General features: G+C 41.9%; 1 protein-coding gene and 2 non-coding genes across 7 annotated transcripts; all 3 read left to right on the top strand.

Moving 5' to 3' along the window:
- The first annotated feature begins 286 nt into the window (after positions 1-286).
- LOC113407203 (geranylgeranyl transferase type-2 subunit beta) lies at positions 287-17,191 on the top strand. Of its 5 annotated transcripts, none has more exons than XM_026655368.2 (9): positions 292-502; positions 1,451-1,558; positions 6,095-6,292; positions 9,404-9,509; positions 11,238-11,290; positions 11,429-11,539; positions 12,850-12,975; positions 13,808-13,957; positions 16,759-17,191. In XM_026655368.2, exons 1-9 carry the CDS (start codon positions 500-502, stop codon positions 16,897-16,899), a joined length of 996 nt encoding a protein of 331 aa, XP_026511153.1. In that variant the 5' UTR covers positions 292-499; the 3' UTR covers positions 16,900-17,191. The 5 variants fall into 5 exon arrangements, with proteins under 5 accessions (XP_026511155.1, XP_026511156.1, XP_026511153.1 ...); XM_026655372.1 differs by lacking the exon at positions 292-502 and adding an exon at positions 1,266-1,302; XM_026655369.1 differs by lacking the exon at positions 292-502 and adding an exon at positions 5,276-5,438 and having other exon boundaries at positions 1,474-1,558.
- Positions 1,750-1,832, top strand: LOC112109828. The gene has a single exon (XR_002908352.1). It is a non-coding gene; the product is annotated as a small nucleolar RNA SNORD45 (small nucleolar RNA).
- On the top strand, positions 7,702-7,786 carry LOC112109827. Its single transcript, XR_002908351.1, has one exon. It is a non-coding gene; the product is annotated as a small nucleolar RNA SNORD45 (small nucleolar RNA).
- Positions 17,192-22,889: the final 5,698 nt, after the last annotated feature.

Raw genomic sequence — 22,889 nt, 5'->3', positions numbered from 1 at the left:
CAGCTCTCTGCGTTGGGCCCAGCGCGGAGGCGGGCGCGCGTTGAGCCTGCGTCGCGTCGAGTGCGCACGCTCAGGCCGATGCCTGACGTAACTGCAGCTGGGCTCAGCCTCCGTCTCCTGGTCCCTCCGTCGGCACCCGCGCGACTGGGCGGGGCCTCTCCATGCTGGGCCCCCTTGCTAGCCCCTATGAGCCCCACGTGGTCGCTGTCTATTGTGCAAGCGGCGCCGGGGTCCTCCTGGGGCGGGCAGCGCGTGGGGCACCTAAGCGGGGTCGGGTCGTCGCCAGTCAGAGCGCGCGCCTTGTGCGCGGGCTCCGCACTGAGCCGCTAGGGCTACGTGGAGCTTTGCTGCAGACTAACCAGGCTGTGCAGGCAGCGCCAAAGACAGCTATGGCGGGGTCTTGAGAGGCCGACGGGGGCACCGCCTTCTCCTGCTCAACGAGTCGCGATCCCACCCGTAGGACAGACGGTTGGTGGCGCGTGCGGCGGAGGCTGCTAACATGGTGGGTGGCTCGCTCGCTCCTGCCACGGGCTTCTCCGGGAGGTCTCCTTCCCCGTCCCCTCGCTGCTGGCCTGGCCCGCCCTTTCGCTGCCGGCTTCCGCTAGGTCGGGTCTCATCGTCCGGCCGGGGGCACCGGCCTGCGCCCGGCGAGCTCGGTTGGATCCAGTCGCTCCTGGACCAGTTGGTTCGCTGCAGAGCGCAGGAGGCGTCGCCCCGCGGTGACGGTTGTAGAGCCCGGCGCCCGCTGCCAGCCTAGCGGGGCCCAAGCGCGCGGGTAGTGGGGCGGCGGCCGCTGGAGTAACGTGGCTAAGGGGGGTGGGGTGCGATGGGGCCTGGGCTGGAGATGGAGACGGGGGTGGGGGGAATTGCCCTCAGGCCCGGCCTGTGAGGGACTCGGGATGTGTAACTAGGCAGTGCCGCGCGATCCCAGGCTGACGTTGCGGGGCAGGCTGGGAGCTGGAATCTGAACTCTGAGCTGAGCAATCCTGACCTGGAATCGGGGCCGCGCTGAGCCCGAGGCCCAGTCCCAGCCGCGTGAACCGCAGGCGCATCGCTATTAACCCGTCTGCATGGATTCGCTACAGAGCGTCACCTTGATTGCCGGGGGGGGGGGGGTCGTTTTTTAAAAAAAATAGTTTGGTTAATATTTATCTGGGTTAGTGAAAATGTAAACTTATCGAAGTTTTTATTTATAGACTTTGCTCTGTCAAATAAGTTGGAAATTTTATCGGGAAAGAATAAAGCAGACTTAGGCGTCTGTTTAAAAGAAATGAAGTGCTGACAAATATTCAGCTTCGACAGGTACACATAACATGAATTGTTCGCTCTGACCTGTTACGATCAACTTAAGTGTTACTTGTAACAATAATCGGTTTATTAAAAATCGGGTACTGGGGTCTCTTTAGATTGATAATACAACTTAACTTTTTGTTTCTTTTTTTTTTAAAAGGGAACACCACAAAAGGATGTTGTTATAAAACCTGATGCACCAAGCACATTGTTTTTGGAGAAACATGCAGATTACATAGCTTCTTATGGTGCAAAGAAAGACGATTATGTAGGTATTTGCTTATTTCACTATTGATATCACTCTGATAAGTGATATATCTTGCCATTTCCTGCAGTGATAGGAGTAGGTTGGCAGGTGATGAGTTAGGAAGTTAGGTATCTTTTTGTCTCTGAATGCAAGGGGAAGAGTTAAAAGAAAAGATTCTGTTGTTCTGAGGGGTGGAGATGGTGCTTTTCCTTGGTCAATGATGAGACTTGGCATGTATTATCTGACTCTAAAGTTGAAGATCACTGCTTTAGCTCTAGAATTACTCTGAGACCTAGGAAATGTGATCTTTTGCTTATTAGGATGAATTTGTGCTATAGTGATACAACGTCTTCCCAAATATCACATATGTCCCATAGTTGTATTTCTACCTGCTATATAATGAGCCTCAGCATCACTGGATTTAATCTGGATTCTACTAGAAAATGTACGTTGGAATTCAGGTAACACAAGGCAGGTGCGCCTCTCTCTTCCATATATTTTTCCTAGCAAACCAGCATATACCTCTGTCTTGTTAATAGTGAACCTTAGCCAACCAACCCAATCTGGTTTTATGAAAGAGAGACCGTACTGTTATCGGTATATTGTTGGTTGGTCATTCATTCCTCCTATAGTATTTTGTAGAAGATGACCACAGCTATCTGTCGCTGACATGGAACCCAGATCACTGTTTTATCACTGTCTCATGAACAGCCAAAATACTTGTTTCCTCTTTCAGTGCATCATCCAGCAAGATTCCCAGCTAAGGAGTGACAGTCTGGTCCCAGTGAAATCACTGGGAGCTTTGGCATTAGGGCCAGGCTTTCACTCTACATTTCCAAATACAATTCCATGTAACTATCTTAAAAAAAACAAACAAAGAGACAGATTGAAAAAATACAGCTATACAAATATTGTGGAAAGAATTCAGCACTAGGCTAGTGATGAACACAATAATGAAATATCTGTCCCCATGTGGAAGAGTTCTATCTCTAACTCTGCCATTTGAGTATTTTCCACATGAGTACCGATAGAGCTGGCCAAATCTGAGGATTTCCAGTTCATGGGAAATTTTAATGTTTTGAAATTTCAGGTGAGCCAGAAATTCTGAAAAATCTTTTGGGGAAATACAAACACCATGTGTTGGTATATCCAAAATGAAATATGCTCCCTGGACCCCAGCAGCTGCTGACTTAAATTGATGTGATTCTTGTCAGTTTCACAGGGCTTGGGGACCCCCGTCTCCCAGACTCCTGAGACAGTTGGCTCCATGGCAGGGGGTCTGGAAACCCTGGGAGTCTGGGCTCAAGCCAGGACTCTTGGGGCCTCTAAGCCTCCTTTTATAGACCTGGGGAGCCTAGACCCTGAGGGTATGCCTACACTGCAGAAAAACAAATCTGTGGCAGTGAGTCTCAGAGTCTGGGTCTACAAGCTCAGGCTTGTCCTATGGTGCTAAAATGTTCCCTCTTGGGCTCTGAGACCCACCCCCATCTCTGGGTTTCACAGCCTGTGTGGCCATGTCTGCACAGCTGTTTTTAGCACTGTAACGCAAGCCTGAGTCTGCAGACCTGTGCTCTACCAATAGCTAGGGCTCTACCAATTTCACGGCTGTGAAAAATGTGTCACGGTAAAATCTGATCTCCCCTGCTGTTGAGAGCCCGAGGCTCCTAGCTGCTAGTCCGTCCATGCTGGGAAGGGACAGGAGTTGTCCTTTCCCTGCAGGGCTGCTCTTGGTGGGGAGATCAGACCCACCTCCAGAGGCAGTGCAGAAATGAGGGTGATACACCCTCACTTCTTTGCTGCAGAAGCCCAGGAACTGGGCTCCGGGCTCTCTCCCCTCCTACCCCCCGCCCCTCCCCCCGCCCGCCGCAGCTCTGGGTCCAGGTGCCGAGCTCGGGGCGTCCTCCTGTAGCGTCTCCTGCCAGGCTGGGGGTTTTCACTCCTGGTGCCTGCAGCTGGGGCAGGCTCGGCTTCTGGGCTTGCCCCACACACGGCTCCGGTGCCAAGCCCAGGGCTTCCTCCTCTGGGGGCTTCCGCTCCTGACGGCTGCAGCCAGGGCGGTAGGGGGGACAGACGACCTGGGCTTGGAGCTTCTGCCACTCCAGCCGGTGGGTCGGGGCTTCCACTACACATGCGCACACACACTCCTCGCGGCTTCTGCCGTGTCTCCGGGTGCGGAGCTTGGGGCTTTTGCTCCTGCCACCTTGGCCTCTGAGCAGCTCTGGTTTGGGGCTTCCCCCCTGCTGCCACTCCTGCTGGGCTTCGGGGCATCCCAGGGTCGGGGCTTCTTCCCCTGCAGCTCCCGCCAGGGCTCAGGGTGACCTGGTAGGGGCTTCTGATCTGGGGCTGAGACACTGATTTTTTCTGGGGGGATCCCTAAATTGGCCAGGCCCCCTGCCTTAATCTGTCCCTGGTGTGGACTAGCAGCTAGGCACCCCTGGCTGGGGTGCTCCCAGCAGCATTGGTGGAGATCCTACCCACCTCCACCTCTGGGAGTTCCACTAACTGCAGGAAGCTGGGAGGATGCTGCCTTCAGCAATCTCGGGACCCTGCTACAACAGCTTTACAAAACCTCCCCGCCTCTGAACCCCTCCCCCCATCCCATTTTGGGTCAGAAGCCCCACAGTTACAACACCCTGAAATTTCAGATATAAACATCTAAAATCGTTAAATTGACCAAAACCCTCTAGTCATGAAATTGACCAGAATGGACTGTGAATTTGGTAGGGCCCTATTTATAGCTGTGGGTTGGGGTTTTTTTGTTTGCAGTGTAGATATACTTTGAGAGTTCAGGATACAGTGGGTTTTCCATGTTTCCATGGCAGGGATCCTGGAAGCCCTGAGAACCCTGGTTCCCTGCTGCAGATACAGGAGGTGAGCCATTATTACAGCCAGGGCTTTCAGGGTCCTGACTCCATTGCAAGAAGCCTGGAAGCCATGCATAATGGGACTGCCCTTGAGCTGTGAACCAGGTTCCCAGCACTCAAGTAGTGCACGTGGCTTACCTATCTGAGATCCTCAGACCCTGGAACCCTAGGCTCCATAGCAGCCCACCAGGAAGTCTGTGATGCAAGTTTGTCAAAGCACACTGTTGCTTTGAAACACATCTGGTTCAGTTAATTGGCTTTTTCGACAGAACTGTTTTGTTGGAAAATTCCTGACCAGCTCTAATTATTGAACCTCAGATGTTTCCTTGTTTCGGTCTGGCTTGATTTTTAGTGTTCCACTTCAAGTCCCCCAATGGTCTGGCCTTAACCTTTGTGCCAGAAATACCAAAACATGAGGAATTTTCTCTTGGGAATGAGTACTTGCAGATCCTTTCAAATACAGATACTCTTTAACAATCCTCAGTATGCTGGAGGCATATCTTGACATGTTATGGGGTCAGTTCTGGGAGCAACGTTTAAGTAGAAAATGACATTGTTAGTTTAGCCATGTGATGTGTATTACAATATTGGGCAGGCTTATGATTTCAGCTGGGCATATAATGTATAATTCTTTATTAAATTAATCTCTTATATTCTGCTCGTAGTAGTACTGCTTAGATAAGTTTTAACAGAATTACAAACTAAGCGAATTGGACATTCTAGTCAGTTAGTACCTTTTCCCAAAGTAGTCTGTAGCAATTGTGCTTGGGGTTTTTTAAACCAGTTATAAATATCTGTATATATTATTTGATATTCATAAGGCTACACAGAGAAAATGTACAGAAAAATAAAACTAGATGTTTAAATACGACAGGTCTCCCAACAAGATGGTCTCAATTACGTTTTAAAGTGTGGTGCCTCTGACTGAAACCTGCCTTCTCTTATACCATGTGTATGGTCTCGCTCTCCTGCTCACCTGTAGCAAGAAAATACATAAATTACTATGGAATATTACAATACAATATGAAAAATCATAGGTAATGCTGATCAAGAAAGATTTAGAACAATATATTAAGCTACAATAAATGAGTTTTTCTCTTCCTGTTACTGCTCTAAGTTGCTTTGCTTCAATTTTGGGAAATGGCAATTATGTAATTAACTGAATGTTAGGCTGTTATTTTGAGGGGACCATTTGGTTTAGTAACTTGAGCAAAGGACCAGAGCCAAGAAGATCGTAACTAATGATCTGGTCTGAGCTACTGTCTTGCTGCATAAATATGGGCAAGTAACTTGACCTTATGCCTCAGCCATCTAAGATGGAAAAATTATGTAAAAGGCAGAAATTCACTGAATCAGTTGCAGTATCTTAGCCAGCTTAGAAAGCTTATATTTCTTAAGTAAACAACCTAGAATAAAGTACAATTTGGCTTGTTGGTTGGATGGGGAGGATTTGGTAATGGCTAGATCTTTAGTTCAGAGAACTTAGTCTAACTTACAAAATTGCAGAATTTACAGAGCCCTGCAAATCCACCGATATCTGCATTCTATCTGCAGCTATATGCATCTGCGGATGCAGTTGTATTGTTTACCATCTTTGCAGATCGGATGCGGATCCAAATTTTTGTATCCGAGCAGGGCTCTACTTGTTTATATGTCTTTGTCTGCTTAAGAACTAAAATTCTGTACTACTTAGGAGTACTGTATGTCGGAATATTTGAGGATGAGTGGTGTCTACTGGGGACTGACCGTAATGGATCTCATGGGACAGCTGCAACGAATGACCAAAGAAGAAATTCTAGCATTCATCAAATCATGTCAACATGAGTGCGGTGGAATAAGTGCCAGTATAGGTCACGATCCTCACCTTTTATATACCCTTAGTGCTGTCCAGGTAAATGTATAGAAAAGAAAATATTGGAAGTAAGTGAAAACAGCTGCTTAATTTAATAAATTAATTTGACTGTTCTAGATACCACCAAGGTATTCCATTTTTCTGCTGTCACATTGAAATGTTTTATTTGAGACAGATTTGTTCATGAGAAAAATTGTTACAACTTATAGATTTAGTTCTGTGAATTCCCTAATAAGTTTGTTGCAAGTTAGACATGTATAATGAACCAAGTTGGAAAGCACAATTTACAGCAGCTTGTCACCTTCAGGCAGTGATCATGTACTTCATGTGCACACTTCTAACTATGGTAATGTTTTATTATTTAAAGAAATAAAATAGTCTACGGAGTTTTCAAAAAGGCTACAAGAATTATGCTGAATTGTATCAACCTCTTTTGGGGAAAATAAGAAGGCACGTGTATAATAAGGATATATAAACCCAATTTCTTTAAAGCTAGTAGAGATGAATGTTTCCCTTTCCCCTTTGTGTGTAGTGCCTGAATTGAAACTTTTAATTGGGAAGCTTCTGTTTTAAAGATTACTAATACAGCAATACAAATTTGAGAAGTAAAACATTGATGTAATGTAGATTTTTTTTTTTATTTTTTTTTAATTGTAAGCTATTAAACACTTTCTTTTGTGGTGTTGGGGCCCCACGCACAGAGGTTGACCCAAGTGCATCTTGTCATTCTGAACCAACATATACCTTAGTTTTTTCCCAACTTGCCTGCCTACTCATATTCAGCTAATAATGTAGAGCTTTCTTTCAAAGGGCTGGTCTACACTGGGGGGGGGGCATCGATCTAAGATACGCAACTTCAGCTACGTGAATAGCGTAGCTGAAGTCGAAGTATCTTAGATCGATTTACCTTGGGTCCTCACGGCTCGGGATCGACGGCCGTGGCTCCCCCGTCGACTCCGCTACCACCGCTCGCTCCGGTGGAGTTCCGGAGTAGACGGGGAATGCGTTCGGGGATCGCTGCATCGCGTCTTAACGAGACGCGATATATCGATCCCCGATCAATTGATCGCTACCTGCCAATACGGCGGGTAGTCTGGACGTACCCAAAGTGAAGGTGTGGTCTTGTATCTGCAGCTGACATACAACAGAGATCCTCCTGATTACACACTACCTCCATTACAGATCTAGGTTCTAACTACTTGTAGAGTCAAGTTTCCTCTGCTCTATACCAAGAAATGTTACCCAATCCAGTTTTAAACACAAGAACTGCATGAAGTTAGTGTAAAATAGTTTGACAATCTGGGACCAAATGTATCTAAATGGCATTTAAATACTCTTGCATCATAGATCATTTTGTAGGGAAGAAGTGTTGTGGGTTGTAATCCTTGAATAGGATGAAATATAGAATAGATGTCTGGTAGTGAGAGATGGGGCCCAGGAGTTGCGCAGGTCAATGATGAGCCTTGGCATGTATTACCTGAATCTAAAGTTGATGATTATCACACTTTAGCTCTAGAATTACTCTGAGACCTGAGGAAATTGCTGTGCCCACTCTTTTTAGTTTGAGTGAGTACAGCTATTGTGGGTAGAGAGCCACACTTCTGCTTGTCATAAATTTGGGCACAAATTATTCTCAGTGTCCTAATTGGTTACCACACATTCTGGATCCCGTTTGGGTCTATCCACGCTGGCCAGCCAAAAGATTTGTATGTAGGGTTCCCAGCCCAGTCTTGAGGTCCTTCCGATTTATTTAAACTCCTTACGCTTAATATTGATGTTACTATAAGATAATAAAACCACAATAGATTGCAGCGTAAATATAAAAATCTAAACTGAGAATTAAATTTGCAAATTTAAAATAAAGTCAGGAAAGGCAAATCTAAGGTTCTTTTAGCAATGCTAAACTAACCCACCTTGCACATACTGTATTCATTTATATTGTACATTAAGAATTCTAAACTGCTAATCCAAAATAATAAATAAGTGCAGATTACCATCAGAAGCTTAATTTCTGCTTTTCCTGTCCTCCAACTCTATTATATTAACATTGCCATCTTGTGTTCTGTTTGTTTTTTCAATTTAAAAAGCGTATTGCAACACTGGAGTATTATGCAATGCTCTGTAAACTGCAAAATATAGATTACTGCAAACACTGTAGCTGGAATTATGGAGTTGCTAATTTGTTTTCTGCAACTCCATAGGATTTAAATTGCAGTCAACAGATAAAGAGAACTTAGACCTGGATGAAGTTTTTCAAAATTTTGTTAAGTATCAGAGGGCTAGCCGTGTTAGTCTGGATCTGTAAAAAGCAACAAAGAGTCCTGTGGCACCTTCTAGACTAACAGACGTATTGGAGCATAAGCTTTCGTGGGCGAATACCCGCTTCATCAGACGCAAAAGCTTATGCTCCAATATGTCTGTTAGTCTATAAGGTGCCACAGGACTCTTTGTTGCTTTTTACAAAATTTTGTTGAAATTCTCCTCCTCTCTACCACCCCCTTATAATCCTGCTCAAAAAAGCTCTTGGAAAAACCTCTATGGAATGAATCGCCTGCATTATTTCCTATAATATGACTTAACTAAAAATTTCATAACTTAAAATTCTTCTCACTATTACCAAGCATGTGCTGCTTATTGGGGACTAGTCTAGACTTTTAAAGTCTGACAGTTCTTAAATTGTGATTTCGTTTTTTGAATTTATATTTGTAAAAATTTGCCCATCCAAAAGCTTTCTGCACCTTTCCATTACTTAGGTATACATGCTACTACAAGCCCAGAACATTCTTATCTCCTAACAATTCAACCATAATCAGACACTAATAAATCAATACCATGTTCCATGATGCTAGCCTAACTCAAATGACTGTTTAAAACTTTAAAGTGGAGAAAGAGATTGTGTTGAGACCATGCATGGAAATCTTCACCTTAATTTGGGAATTTTAAAGTTTTATGGAATCAAGCTTGTAATGTTGGGTAGGTTGCAGTTAGCTGAAGCTTTCATGGTAGTTTAATATGTTAGTGATTTACGTTCATCATCAATAAAATGAAGTTCTGTGTTTTGTTTTAAGAAAACTAGGGCTCTGGTTCTCTGGTAAATTCTAGGAAACTTTACCCTTCTAGTAATTGATTTGAGTCATTTTTGTTTTGCAGATTCTTACCTTATATGATAGTCTCCATGTTGTTGATGTAAATAAAATTGTTGACTACGTAAAGAGCCTGCAAAAAGAAGATGGATCATTTGCTGGAGACAAATGGGGTAACTTATATCTTCAAAGTCTCATGGATGGGTTGACGTATTTCATATAATGAAGCAGTTAAGAATAAGTTGCTCTGCATGTTTTTTCACTGTATTATGCATGAACTGCATTTATTTCCCTCACTGTGTAAAAAGGAGCTATTGTGTAACAGCCAGTCACATCATTGCTTTTCTAGATGACTCTAAACTTACAGAAAAATGGATATAAGTAACAAAAACTGATCAACCTTCATAGAAGCTTCTCAAAGCTCAAAACTTGTTAGAGCTTGTGATGGGAGAGTGCCTTCTCATTTCAGTGTAATTTGTACTAGATATTAATCTTTGAGTTTAATATCTAGTGATTTCTAAGTTGTGGTATATATTTATTGCTTGTAAAAGGAACTACCTCTCTGCATAGTAATGACATAAATCTGTGTCTGCATTCACAGCTTCTAAAAATATTGATCTGGTTGATTTTTATTTTTAAAGGGTATGTTTGTTCACCTTTTCTTCTATCGACATTTTAAAGTATTCTTTATTTTATATAAAATATATTTTAATATTTCAGTATTGTATCCTGTTGAATATCAGTTACAACAAAACCATTGTTTCGTTTTTCAGTTAATAAAATGAACCGATCAAGATATTTCAACATATGTAAATCCATAAACATCAATTTGCAGTTGACAAGCTATGTGTTGGTATTAAAATGGTCATCCATATTCAGCACCAACTTTTACATTGCAGCCAGTTTTTCATCATATAGTAATGAAATACACAGGCAGGGATATGACAAATACTGACAAGAATGTAAATTATCAGATTGGATTACTGAAATGCACTATAAATGAGGCTACTGTTGAGGAAAATTCAGGAGCTGCTAAAGCTAGTACAGAATGTGGTTACCTGCTTGATTCGTGATACGAGCTACAACAAGGATATTATACCATTTCTGAAAAACTGCACTCATTCCCTGTTTGCATCTGGGGTACAGTTTAAAGTGTTGACTTGAGTTCTAATTACTGAGGTCTAATCAACACTGGGAAAAGGATTACTGGTATAGCCACTATAGAAATGTCATAAAAATCACTTCTCTAACTGATGAAACTATACTTGCAAAAGTTTCTAGTGTAGACCTTGCATGAGAGACCTTTCTTGATCTGTGCCTTTACACCAGCTGAGGACCTTGAGCATTGTGGAGACTGGTGTTGATGTATTCTTGAGGGTCCACTGCTCTTTAACTTGCTTTGTCCAAAGTTTTGAGTCTTTGTGGCCTTCAGATTATGATGCTGAAGAACTGAGTGGGCAATGTGGATAATTTACTGGTGAATGAATCTCTGTGTTGACATTGTTCAACCAGTTCTCTTTCTATTCAGTGCACATATTGTGCATTGGGTGCTTTTTATAAACTGAAAAATTAAGTAGCATATTTACAAATTTCTCTTAACTGAAGTAAGCCTGGATATTTATCTGGCAACCACTAAGTGATCAAAGGATTATTAATTAATGGTTACATACAGATCATTTTATATTTGTTTAATGTGATCCTATTGGGAAATAATGTGACTGTATTGGCTGGTGGAGGAAAATATTGGTATAAAGTATTGGAGTGTTTTCTATTTAATATTCAGGGAAACACCCATGTTTAGTGACTTCTTGTGTTCTTTTTAATAGCATGCATCCTCTGTGTGCCTATATATATCAAAATTAGTTCTCTGTAGTTATACTGTTTTCCCCCCCTCTTTGTAGGAGAAATAGATACAAGATTCTCTTTCTGTGCTGCAGCAACACTAGCTCTTTTGGTAAGTTCTGCAATAGGGTGGATATTAGATACAAATATTTAAGTTTTCTGTAGATGGCAGACGAATGATGCTACAGTAGCTATACTTAATTTACTTGGTGGTAGTATAAAATGTTAAAGGGACTTTTCTGACTTGCAGGGGAAGCTAGATGTCATTGATGTGGAAAAAGCAGTCGAATTTGTTTTGTCCTGTATGAACTTTGATGGAGGATTTGGTTGTAGACCAGGTTCTGAATCGCATGCAGGGCAGGTAAGTGCTGTTGCTTGCGCATTGAAATATTTTAAATTAGCAAGAAATTCTCATATCTAGTTTTTATAACTGTTTCTAAAACCTGTCAGCAATGCAGACTGAAGCACTTTTGTCACTTCCTAAATGTATGTAAAGAACTTTATTCCTTTAAATGACACAAGTACAGAATTGATCTGTTAAGAGGTCTAGGAGCTGAATTTTGTCCCTAAAAATCCATATCAGAACCACAATTTTGTATAGTGGTGTGAATCTTTGTTTCAAACATCACAAGGATGAGTTAAAAATGTAACTAAAGTTCCAAAAGAAAGACAAGTATGCAGCTGTTCAAAAAGTAGTTAGCATTCAGATTTGTTAGGGAGGAAATATCTCAAGTTTTGTAATATGATTAGAGCACAATTTTGAAGTCATCTACCTTTTCTCTGTTAGATTAAGCAGAACTTTTTGTACTTCACTGGCTTGCACATTGGTCAAATGTCTTACCTTCTGGTAGCAAAAATACTTGTTTGGCCCAATCATAGTTATAGTTCAGGTGGAATTTACTGTAGATTCCACTCCTACCTTTTATTCTAAAGTCTGATATGTTGCAGAGGTAACTTGGTTAACTTCTTGATGGTGCTGGTGGAATTTCTTTTAAGGTGACAGGCTAGCTGGAGGTAAGGTGAAGGGGTACTAGAGCTCATTAAGAATGGATAAATGCCAAGCAAGATGACCTGTATGACTTCCATGTAACTTTACATGTAACTTAACTTTGGATGAAGTTGATACCGACACTTACTCCGAAGCTCCAGTTGATAGAAATTAACTTTAACACATTTTAGTACTATTTCAATATAGATCTAATCACAATAATCAGCTGTTCATTTTCCATAATTGTGCTGAGCATTGTAATTTGGAAGGATTTACTTGTTTAAATGAAAATATAAAAACTACTCAATGTAGAGAAACTTAATTATTTATGAAACATACAACCTAAACGTGTTATAGTTCCCCTCCAAAATAGTTTTTTTTTTTTTTTTTTCTAAATCTCCTCTAAGGTCCTGCATACATTAAGAAAATACCTTAACGTTCAATCTGATTTTTTTAGGACTCTACAAATTACATTTTACTTTTAATGACAACTAGAGTACATTAGTAAAATCTTAACAGTGGAGTAGTATGTTCCCTTTGTAAACTGAACACTTAGTCTTCTAACTTGCTTATTTTAACTATTAGCATGATGTGAAAGAATAGAATCCTGCTTTGTGATCCTCCTACATTTAGTCTGTTACATGCTACTTAAATACACATGAACTTTATGTCTGTAATTTTAGATCTATTGTTGCACAGGATTTCTGGCTATAACAGGCCAGTTGCACCAAATAAATGCTGACTTGCTGGGCTGGTGGCTTTGTGAACGTCAGTTACCCTCTGGGGGTCTCAATGGAAGGCCAGAGAAGGTATTTGGTTCACTTTTTTAAAAACTTTTACTCTGCTTAGTGTAGAAGCAAAAATATTATTTTTCTAATTTCTGGAAAATATCATGGACCTCCTTTCAAATGCTGTTGCAAAACTTTTCAAATGTTTTTACTTTTAATCTTGATTCCCTTGCTGTATCATCCAGTATGGGCCCCTGTTTAAGAAGAAGCAATGTTCTCAACATAGTTTAAGGTCTCAAAATACCTTGCTGAATCAGGGCCTGGATATATTGTGATGTTTTAGGAATGCTGTATACTACAGGATTTATAAATGTTCGTTCATAAAGTAACCAGAAAAATACTTTGGATTTATAATTTTTGTGGGACTCCTGTTGTGTGTGTCCAACAGTTGAATAATGTAATCTGGAATGACTGACTTGCAAGTGGAGACTTCTTAGCACTAGTTTTCTTAATGAATGCAGCAGACAAATGCTTTCAAACTTAAGAGGTTTTTTTGTTAAGTTATTAGTTGATACTGTCCTCATAGTCTCTAGTCCCTCTTGGCCATGAAAACGAAAATACCATTTAAATGAGTCTCTTCTTCAGAGCCAAAATCCTGTCAAAGAGACTGGCAAGGTTTCAAAAGCAGCAGAACACTTGTGATTCTGCTGCTGGGGGACAGGAGGAGGAAGGGCATCTGTGAATAAGCTGTGTGGAGGAACTTGGTTCTCTGCCCAAGAAACAGTGCTCCAAAGTTGTACTCTGCTCAGTGATGTTTTGATGATATGGCTAGTGGTTTCACAAAACCTAGTGTTACTACTGCAACCCATGTATTTAAAAAACATAATACTCTACTAATATATTTATTTGCCAGTTACCAGATGTATGTTATTCATGGTGGGTGTTAGCATCCCTGAAGATAATTGGTAGACTACATTGGATTGACAGAGAGAAATTGCGCTGCTTTATCTTGGCTTGCCAGGATGAGGAGACTGGAGGATTTGCAGACAGACCAGGAGATATGGCAAGTTCATTTAAATGTACATTTTAGGTTGAAATTCAGAGTTTACAGGTTTGCGAAAGGCTTTATTTTATATATACTAAAATTTAAACCAATGCAGGTAGTACACAAGTATGAACAGGGTAATGCTACCTTAGCATATCTGTTTCCTTGAGGGAGCATGTGACAGTCTTCGATATCTGCTGACTATCCCATGCTGAGAATTCAGGACCCTTTCCCTGTTTAAAGCCCCAGCAGATGGCTGAAAAAACATTTTCTTGAAAAGCAACAGGCTAATAAGATTGTAGGCTGTATTGCAGTTGTGAATGTTCCATTTTAAAATGCTACAGTAAAAAGAGAAATAAAAGCTACAGATGTTTCCTTTAAATAGACTTGTCCAGTTAAATTTGATTTTTTTTCAGTTAAAAGTGGTGTTGGAAAACATTAAGAATATATGCTCTTGATATTTATAGCTTAGAACAGGGGTTCTCAAACTCCATTGCAGCATGGCCCCCTACTGACAACAAATTACTACATGACCCCAGGAGGGGGGACTGAAGCCTGAGCCTGCCCAAGCCCCGCCATCCTGGCAGGGGGGGCCAAAGCCCAAGGGCTTCAGCCCCAGGCAGGGGCCTATAACCTGAGCCCCACCAACCAGGGATGAAGCTGAAGCCTGAGTCCCGTCACCCATGGCTGAAGCCTTTGGGCTTTGGCCCCAGGTGGTGGGGCTCGGGCTTCAGCCTCATTTTACTGGGTTTGCCATTTTACTGGGTCTGCCATTACACCCTGGCAAACCCAGTAAAATGAGGTCTTGACCCACTTTGGGGTCCCAATCCACAGTTTGAGAACCACTGGCTTAGAATTTAGCTAAGACAAATGTGTCAATTTAAACAAAAAGCATTGGATAAACTAAAGATGAAAGTAAGCTACATGAAAATGGAAGGTGAAAATAGCATTTAAGATTTTCCATTAAAAACTGTCAGTATATTTAAGGTCAAATTGTAATCTGGTCATCAATAAAAGTGTTGTGGCAGTTATTGTGAGAATTGAATACTGCTGCTACTAAAGCTAAATTCTCTGTTAGTCTTGTATTTAGCTATGAGACTGAATACCTTTCCCAGACCTGAGGAAGAGCTCTGTAGTTAGAAAGCTTGTCTTTCACCAGCAGAATAAATTATATTGCCTTACCCACTTTGTCTCTCTAATACCCACAATCGTGAGTTTAGTTAGTTTCTCCCTCCCGTATTTGCTATAAATATATTCACAATAGTTAGCTGTTTCAGCAATTACTTGTTCAGGCTTGTTTTGTCTTAACTTGGGCCTGCCCATGTCTGCTAAGTCAGCCCTACGTGTGTAGCAGGAAGCTTCTTTTTATGTCTCTAAGGAGAATTAGAAAATAACATTAACTTTGGGTCCATGCAGGGGCCTGCCCAGCCCTCTGTGTAAATTTAGAGCAGCCTCAGAGATCCTTTTAGCTTACATTTGGCTTTTAATGGCCTATGTATGGGCCTTAGAAAGCAGAGAATAGCCAGTGCTGTGCATTCTGGACATTTCCATGATGTGCCTGCTATGCCAACTCTTTGAGGAAGGGACAGTCTTTTAATTGTTTTGTTCAGTACATTAGGGCCCTGGTCTGAGCCTGAGCTTTTAGGCGATATCATAATATGTGGGAGGCTGGTAGCTGGGTCAGTGTAGAGCCCTTAAACCAGCTGTAAACTGGCCAACGAGGCCTCCGGTGCAAATGGTATACGCATGGGGGGCTTTTTCCACCTAATTTGTTGCTTATTTACGCTGCAGAGCAATGTAAGGAGCTTTAGTAAGCTGTGAACTAGGTCCTAAGGGTTTGTCTTTAGAGCAGAGTTAGCTCAGGCTCTTACTTGGGTATTGTCCACACACATAATCCTGTCACCTGAGCTAAGTGGTGCTCTCAATTTGGGCTAGCTGGCACAGTTGGGGGTGTAGGTTAGAGCCCTGGTTTCTGTTTTCACTAGGGCTGGCAATGCCCACTTTGCAGTGAGGATACAGGCTACATCACTGAAGGCATACCCTCAGCCTAAGGGTTTAAGTAAGTAGCCTTCTATGTTGTCTGTGTAGGGGATATGCAAACTGTATAGCAGCCTTCTAGAAAATCTGTTCCTAATCTCATGAAGGAATCTCTAAATCTCAGAGAATTACCTCCTACCTATGTTTTCTCTTCTCCTATGCCCCATTTTTCCTTCTGTTTTCCCTCCAGTTGTGTATTCAGGTCCCTTTGGCTCCCTCTAAGACCTGTCAGCACAGCTGTATGTTCAGAGAGATTGCCAGAGAGCAATATAATGTTGAATAAAAAATATGGAGTTTATGGCAGAGCTGATTTTAGATCATCAGGTTAGCATGTAACTTTTACATTATATATAGTAGAATCATGAGGAACTAGATTTACCATGTTGTAACAATGCATAGAGGAATTGGTGGAAAGAGCTGTCAGACTTTTTCCATTATCTGCATGCGTGCTATTGAGTTCAGGTTTAAAAAAATTTCTGGTGGCAACAAACATCATCAGTTCAAACATCTCAAAGTTGTATCCTAAATATATACAATTTGAAGCTGGCTATTGGTTTCTTTTAATGTGTGTGAATATTTACTTCTGATATTTTAAAGTAATTGCATACTAAAAACCAGGAAGTTGTGCACTTCCATTGTTCTCTGAAATTAAATCTTCAACCACCATTGAGCTTTCTCAGTCTCTTCTAGCAACTCAGTCATCTTATTGTCTCACTGTAAACTCATCCAAAGGGTTTTAGTTTTGTCAGTGTGTATAAATTAGTTCTTAATTTTTTTTCCAGGTGGATCCTTTTCACACCTTATTTGGAATTGCTGGTCTATCATTGTTAGGAGACGAACAAATTAAGCCTGTCAGTCCTGTTTTTTGTATGCCTGAAGACATCCTTCAAAGAATAAATGTACAGCCTGAACTTGTGAGCTAGACTTTACAGAAGCAAAAGGATGCTATGGTCAGCTGCTTTGATTTTGTTGGTTGAAACTCATCTGAAACATACTTGCATATATTTTTCATTTTAATGTGTTTACATCAGTACAGTAAAATTATCACTGTACAGTAAACCTTGTCACTTTGTCTGTGGATTGTGTCAAAATGGATTGTTTAAATAAATTATGTGGATGTTACATGTATTGCAGGTTCTGTAACAGATGAAAAACATTTTTATCTGCATCTAAATATGTGGGCCTGTGGGCTCTGTTTGTACACTAACTCAAAACAACAGCATATTAGTCACAGTAATAGAGTACTTGAATGACTTGATATTTTTTTTGTATTTCCTACAACATCAATCATAAAACATTTGTCTTGATAATATAAGCATATATTGACAGTGAATTGCCCTGAGCACTGTATTTAAGAGAAGCAGAGAAAAGATACTTGTAGTTAGAACACTTTGATGTTAGTGGACACTTGTGCATTTAAAACATCCTGTTTAGGATATACCATCATTTTTATCCAATACTGAAACACACAAGTTTTCTTCTCATAGCAATTGATAAGTGTAAAGGTTTTTGTTCTCCTCAAATACAGTTGTTACCTACCAGTAAAGTCCTTTATTAAAGAAAATATTTTTACTCATGGAAATACAATATAATTTGTGTTGAGTGTAGATTGAGACTTGCAGGTAATAAGCATTCTACAGATCACCTCTCTACAGTAGTATGACTTGCCAAATGTGCTGCTAATTGAAAATTTGTCATTGGTTTGAATTACTACTTCATTAGCACTTGAGAAAATAGTTGCGAAAGAAATATCAAAAATAAAAGTAGCTATGAAAAATATTTTCTGAAGGATGAAATGGTTTTGTCTTCATTGGAGTGCTTAAAGTGCCTCTACTTTACATCCCATAGCATTGTGTGTTTGCATCTGGCCACCATGTTCTGACTGAGAAGGACTAAGAAATTCCAGTTGGACCATATTAAAGGTAATTGTGAAGGAAAAAATAGCCTTTAACAGTCCCCAGCTTATTTATAGTTTAAAGATGTCGTACAAGATTTTTCAAAATAGTTCTCCATTTTTTAATAGAATGGTCAATGCAGAGCACTAGTCCTTATTTCAATTGGCTTATTTTAAGGTTATTTTTCTTTAAAAGCCTTTTTGCCAGTCAAACTATTTTTTTCTAAATTAACGGGTGGTTCTTTTAGATGAGAAAATATATTTAAACAATGACTAATTAGAATACTAGTTTGCTTTTGTATACCTTTACTTACCAGTAGTCTTGTCTTCCAGTTTAATTACAATATTATATAGAATTTTTGGAAAGATTCTGGTACTGTATATTGTAGTCAATCCAGCAATGTGTATCACTACACACATGCATTTATCTGTAAATTGAATGAGATAATCTTCCATCAATAAAGCATCCAGTGAAGAAAATTAGTTGTCCTTTATAACATGTGGAAGTTAAAGTACTTAGTTTCAGTGCAGAGTGCATTGGTATCATTAACTACCTCATTTTATCTTGTTAAATGTTAAGATTTTCAGCTCACTTTGTGGAATTACAGTAAGATATTAGTACTGTCTTTGGTGACAGCTTGTCTTTGCATGTAGAGATCCTTTATTAAATGTTTTCATACACTTGTTTCTATAATTTATTGATATTTTTACACAACTTCATACTGAAGTATCCTTCAGTGCATATATTTAAAACACATAATCATTCATGGCAGCATAGCTACTAATGTCCTGGAACTACAGTAACAATTTTGTGGTAAGAGGGAAGGTCCTGTCATGGATCAGTAACTGGTTAACACAGGAACCAAAGGGTTGGATAAATGGTCATTTTCAAAATGTAGAAAGGGAAATAGTGGTATCCCTCAGGGAGCTATACTGGGACCAGTGGTGATCAACAGCTTGATAAATCATCTAGGAAAGGGTAAACAGGTGGCAAAATTTGCAGACAATACAAAATTGCTCAAGATAGTGAAGACCAGAGCTGACAGTGAAGAGTTGCAAAGAGATCTCACAAAACTGGGTGACTGGGCAAAAAAAGGCAGATGGAATTCAGGGTTGTTAAGTGCTATACATACAAAATGATGGTGTCTAAATTAGCTGTTACCAATCAAGAAAGAGATCTTAGAGGCATAGCGGATAGTTCTCTGAAAACAGCAGCAACAGTCAAAAATGTTAGGCACCATTAGGAAATGGATAAATAAGACAGTAAATATAATGACACTATATAAATCTGTGGTATTACTACACCTTGAATATGGTGCAGTACTGGTTGCCTCATCTAAAAAAAGATGCATTAGAATTGGAAAAGGTACAACACGCATGATTAACGGTATGGAACAGCATTATGAGGCGAGATTAAAAAGATGGACTCTGCAGCTGGATGCCTCCTCTTGGGTCCTAGTGCTCGTTAGGCTCCCCTTCTATCCTGTTTTCTGTACAAGGGTGAGTGGCTGTGGTGGGTGAGGGGAAGAGGCAGTAGGGATGGAAGCCAGATGGGATTGGACGGACAGGGGGATGTGGGAGTGAGGGGAGAGGAAGGGGATGGGGCAGAAGAAGGGGTAGTGGAATAGGGGGAGAAGCGGGAACCAGCATGCGGTGTCCCCTGAGCAGCAGGGGCTCCATTAAGCAGGCCCCTCAAACTCCCACCCCACTGAACCCCACCCACCCTGCACCTGGACCGTGCTGATGAGCCCCCCACACCCAGATGCCTACCCCTGAGTCCCAATCAGATGCACCTACACACCCTGAGCCCCCCACACCAGACCTCCCCTGCTGAGCCCCAACCACCTTCACCTGGATCCCTTTGCAGAGTCCCATTGCCCCTGAACCCAGAACTCCCTGCCCCAATGAGCCCCTGTCCATCCAGAGCTGCCCACACCCCCACTGAGCTGCGCACACCCAGATTGCCCCCACACAGAACCCTCTCACCTCAGACCTGGATCCCCCCACACTAAGCCCCTCCACACTTGGATCCCGCTGGGCTGAGCCTGCCTGTCCACACCCAGTGTGCCTGGCACAGAGGAGCAGGGTGTTTCTGGGGCAGGCCCAGCCCTTGTGCTGTGTCAGGGTTAGGTGCAGCCTCACCACCAAGTCCCTGTCCTCGGTGTGGGGTGGGCTGCAGGGTGATCTCTTACCTGCATGCAGCCAGTGGCCTATGCTCCCCACTGCCATGCTTGTCTCCACATTTATTGATAAATTTAGTTGAATTAAAAAATATTGTTACTTTTTTAGCACATAATTCCCTCAGGAATAAGGAGGAGGAGCTGAGGGCTCTCCTGGAGCAGGTGCTGCCTGTCTGAAGTGAGTCCCTAACTCACTGAGAACCAGATGGGCTAGTCTCACTGGGGCAGCAATAGCCTCTCCTTAGGGCCCCCTGTAGAAAGCAGATGGGGAGCTGGCCAGCTGGTTGACCCCAGAAGCCTGCAGAGGGGAGGCTGAGGGGAAAAGGCCATTTGCCTCCTTGAAGACCCAACAGTGAAGCCTGGGGCCACTGAGGGCATGGAAGAAGGGGGCTGTGGCAGCAGGGGAGGAATAAAGGAGACCTGGTCTGTAATGGCCAGGGATTCACAGAGTCTAAGGCCAGAAGGGGCCATTGTGATCATCTAGTCTAACCTCCAGTATAGCACAGACCATAGAACATCTCAAAATAACTCCTAGAGTGTACGTTTCACAAAAACATCTAGTCTTAATTTTAAAATGGTCATTGATGGATACTCACCATGACCCTTGGTAAATCGTTACAATGGTTAATTACTCTCACTGTCAACAATTTGCATGCACCTTATGTCCAGTCCAATTTTGTCTAACTTCCAGCCATTGGATGGTGTTATATCTTTGTCAGTTAGATTGAAGATCATCATCACCATGTTCCCATTATGCCTCCAGCATTTAGGGCAGCGATGAAGCTCCTCCACTCCTGTCTGTTTCTGGCAAGTCTTTCAATGGGTCCTCAGCTGTGCCCCAGGTTTTTCAGCTCAGCTTCCACAGCTCTTTGCTACGTTGTTTTCGGGCTGCCTCGTTTTCACTTGCCTTCAGGTATCCATCTTATTGCTATTCTGGTGTTGGGATCAGTTTCCATTCAAAGCACATGGCCAATCCATCTCCTGGCAATGATGGTGCTCATATCTTCTTGGCTGCACTGTGTGAATAGATCTTGGTTTGAGATTATTCTGGGCCAAAAGATACGGAGGATTTTTCTGAGGCAGGTTGTATAGAATGAAGACAGTTTGGACATGTCATACTTTCTCATTCCCCATAATTCTGCACTATAATGTATGCAGCTCTGATAAATCTTGAGTTTGGTTTTAGTGTTGTATTTTGATGATTTCCAGACTGTATTTAAGTTCCTGAAGGTGTTCCTGGCTTTATTGATTCTGTTTCAGATGTCCTGGCTTGTTCCACCGTCCTGGCTGATGGTGCTGCCCAAGTATGTGAATGTTTCTACATTGGTGAAAACATGATCCTCTAATCCATACTGGTGATGGTGAGGCAATATTAAAGGTCATAATATCTGTCTTATTGTGATTGATTTTCAGTCCAATTTGCTGGTTGAATGTGTTGAGTCAAGTTGTTTTTTCTTGTATATGGTGTTGGGTATGTGATAGGAGAGCGAGATCATCTGTGAAGTCCAGGTCTTCAAGGGATGAGAAGGGTGCCCACTTAATGCCTCTTGGCATGTCTTCTGTTGTACGCAGCATTATCCAGTCGATGGCAATGTTGAAGAGGATTGCAGACATGACACACCCCTGGCGTATTCCTGCTTTGACTTCAAAACTGAGCTCACTGTAATCAACACTGCATATAAAGTTGGAATAGAAGCTTTTGATGTTGATTATACAGAGAGGGTTTCCATATGCTCGCAGAATGCGCCATAGGCTGGTCCTGTGAATGCTATCAAAAGCCTTCTCAAAGTCTATGAATTTTACGTAAAGCTGCTGTTGCCATTCTAAGCATAAGAACATAAGAATGGCCATCCTCGGTCAGACCAAAGGTCCATCCAGCCCAGTATACTGTCTACCGACAGTGGCCAATGCCAGGTGCCCCAGAGGGAGTGAACCTAACTGGTAATGATCAAGTGATTTCTCTCCTGCCATCCATCTCCACCCTCTGACAAACAGAGGCTAGGGACACCATTCCTTACCCATCCTGGCTAATAGCCATTAATGGACTTAACCTCCATGAATTTATCTAGTTTTCTTTTAAACCCTGTTATAGTCCTAGCCTTCATAACCTCCTCAGGCAAGGAGTTCCACAGGTTGACTGTGCGCTCTGTGAAGAAGAACTTCCTTTTATTTGTTTTAAATCTGCTGCCCATTAATTTCATTTGGTGGTCCTTAGTTCTTATATTATGGGAACAAGTAAATAACTTTTCCTTATTCACTTTCTCCATGCCACTCATGATTTTATATACCTCTATCATCATATCCCCCCATAGTCTCCTCTTTTCCAAGCTGAAAAGTCCTAGCCTCTTTAATCTATCCTCATATGGGACCCGTTCCAAACCCCTAATCACTTTAGTTGCCCTTCTCTGAACCTTTGTTCTGTTATGTTTCATACAGTGAACATCTGGTCTGTGCATCCACGCCCTTTCCGAAAACCAGCTTGCTCTTTTCTGAGAATGCTGCCAACTACCTCTGATATATATGCTGGACTACGATTTTACACAGTACCTTGCTTGGCACAGATGTACGTGTGATACTACACCAGTTATTCCAATCACTGAGAGTTCCTTTCTTGGGTATCAAGTATCAGAGGGGTAGCCGTGTTAGTCTGAAAAATTTTTTCTTGGGTATCTTCACTATAACCCCACTGAACCCTAGACTGAAGAGCCCCTTATTAAATAGCTGTTCTCCATGTAGATAGGTGTAGCCAGTGATCAAGTCACCCTCAACCTTATATTTGCTAAATGAAGGAGAAGGGCAGGAACACCTGGGGTAGAGGAAATCTTCAGGAAGATGGGGT

This window comes from Terrapene carolina, unplaced genomic scaffold (genome assembly GCF_002925995.2).
Source record: "Terrapene carolina triunguis isolate 2854851 unplaced genomic scaffold, T_m_triunguis-2.0 Scaffold210, whole genome shotgun sequence".
In the NCBI taxonomy this organism is placed as follows: domain Eukaryota; kingdom Metazoa; phylum Chordata; order Testudines; family Emydidae; genus Terrapene; species Terrapene triunguis.
This window is presented reverse-complemented; position numbering and strand designations above follow the sequence as displayed.

What these genes read in the sequence shown, in the direction of transcription:
- LOC113407203 (XM_026655368.2), top strand. An exon ending in CTGAATCGCATGCAGGGCAG is followed by an intron (nt 11,540 to 12,849) that starts GTAAGTGCTGTT and finishes CTGTAATTTTAG; the next exon opens with ATCTATTGTTGCACAGGATT. An exon ending in CAGACAGACCAGGAGATATG is followed by an intron (nt 13,958 to 16,758) that starts GCAAGTTCATTT and finishes TTTTTTTTCCAG; the next exon opens with GTGGATCCTTTTCACACCTT.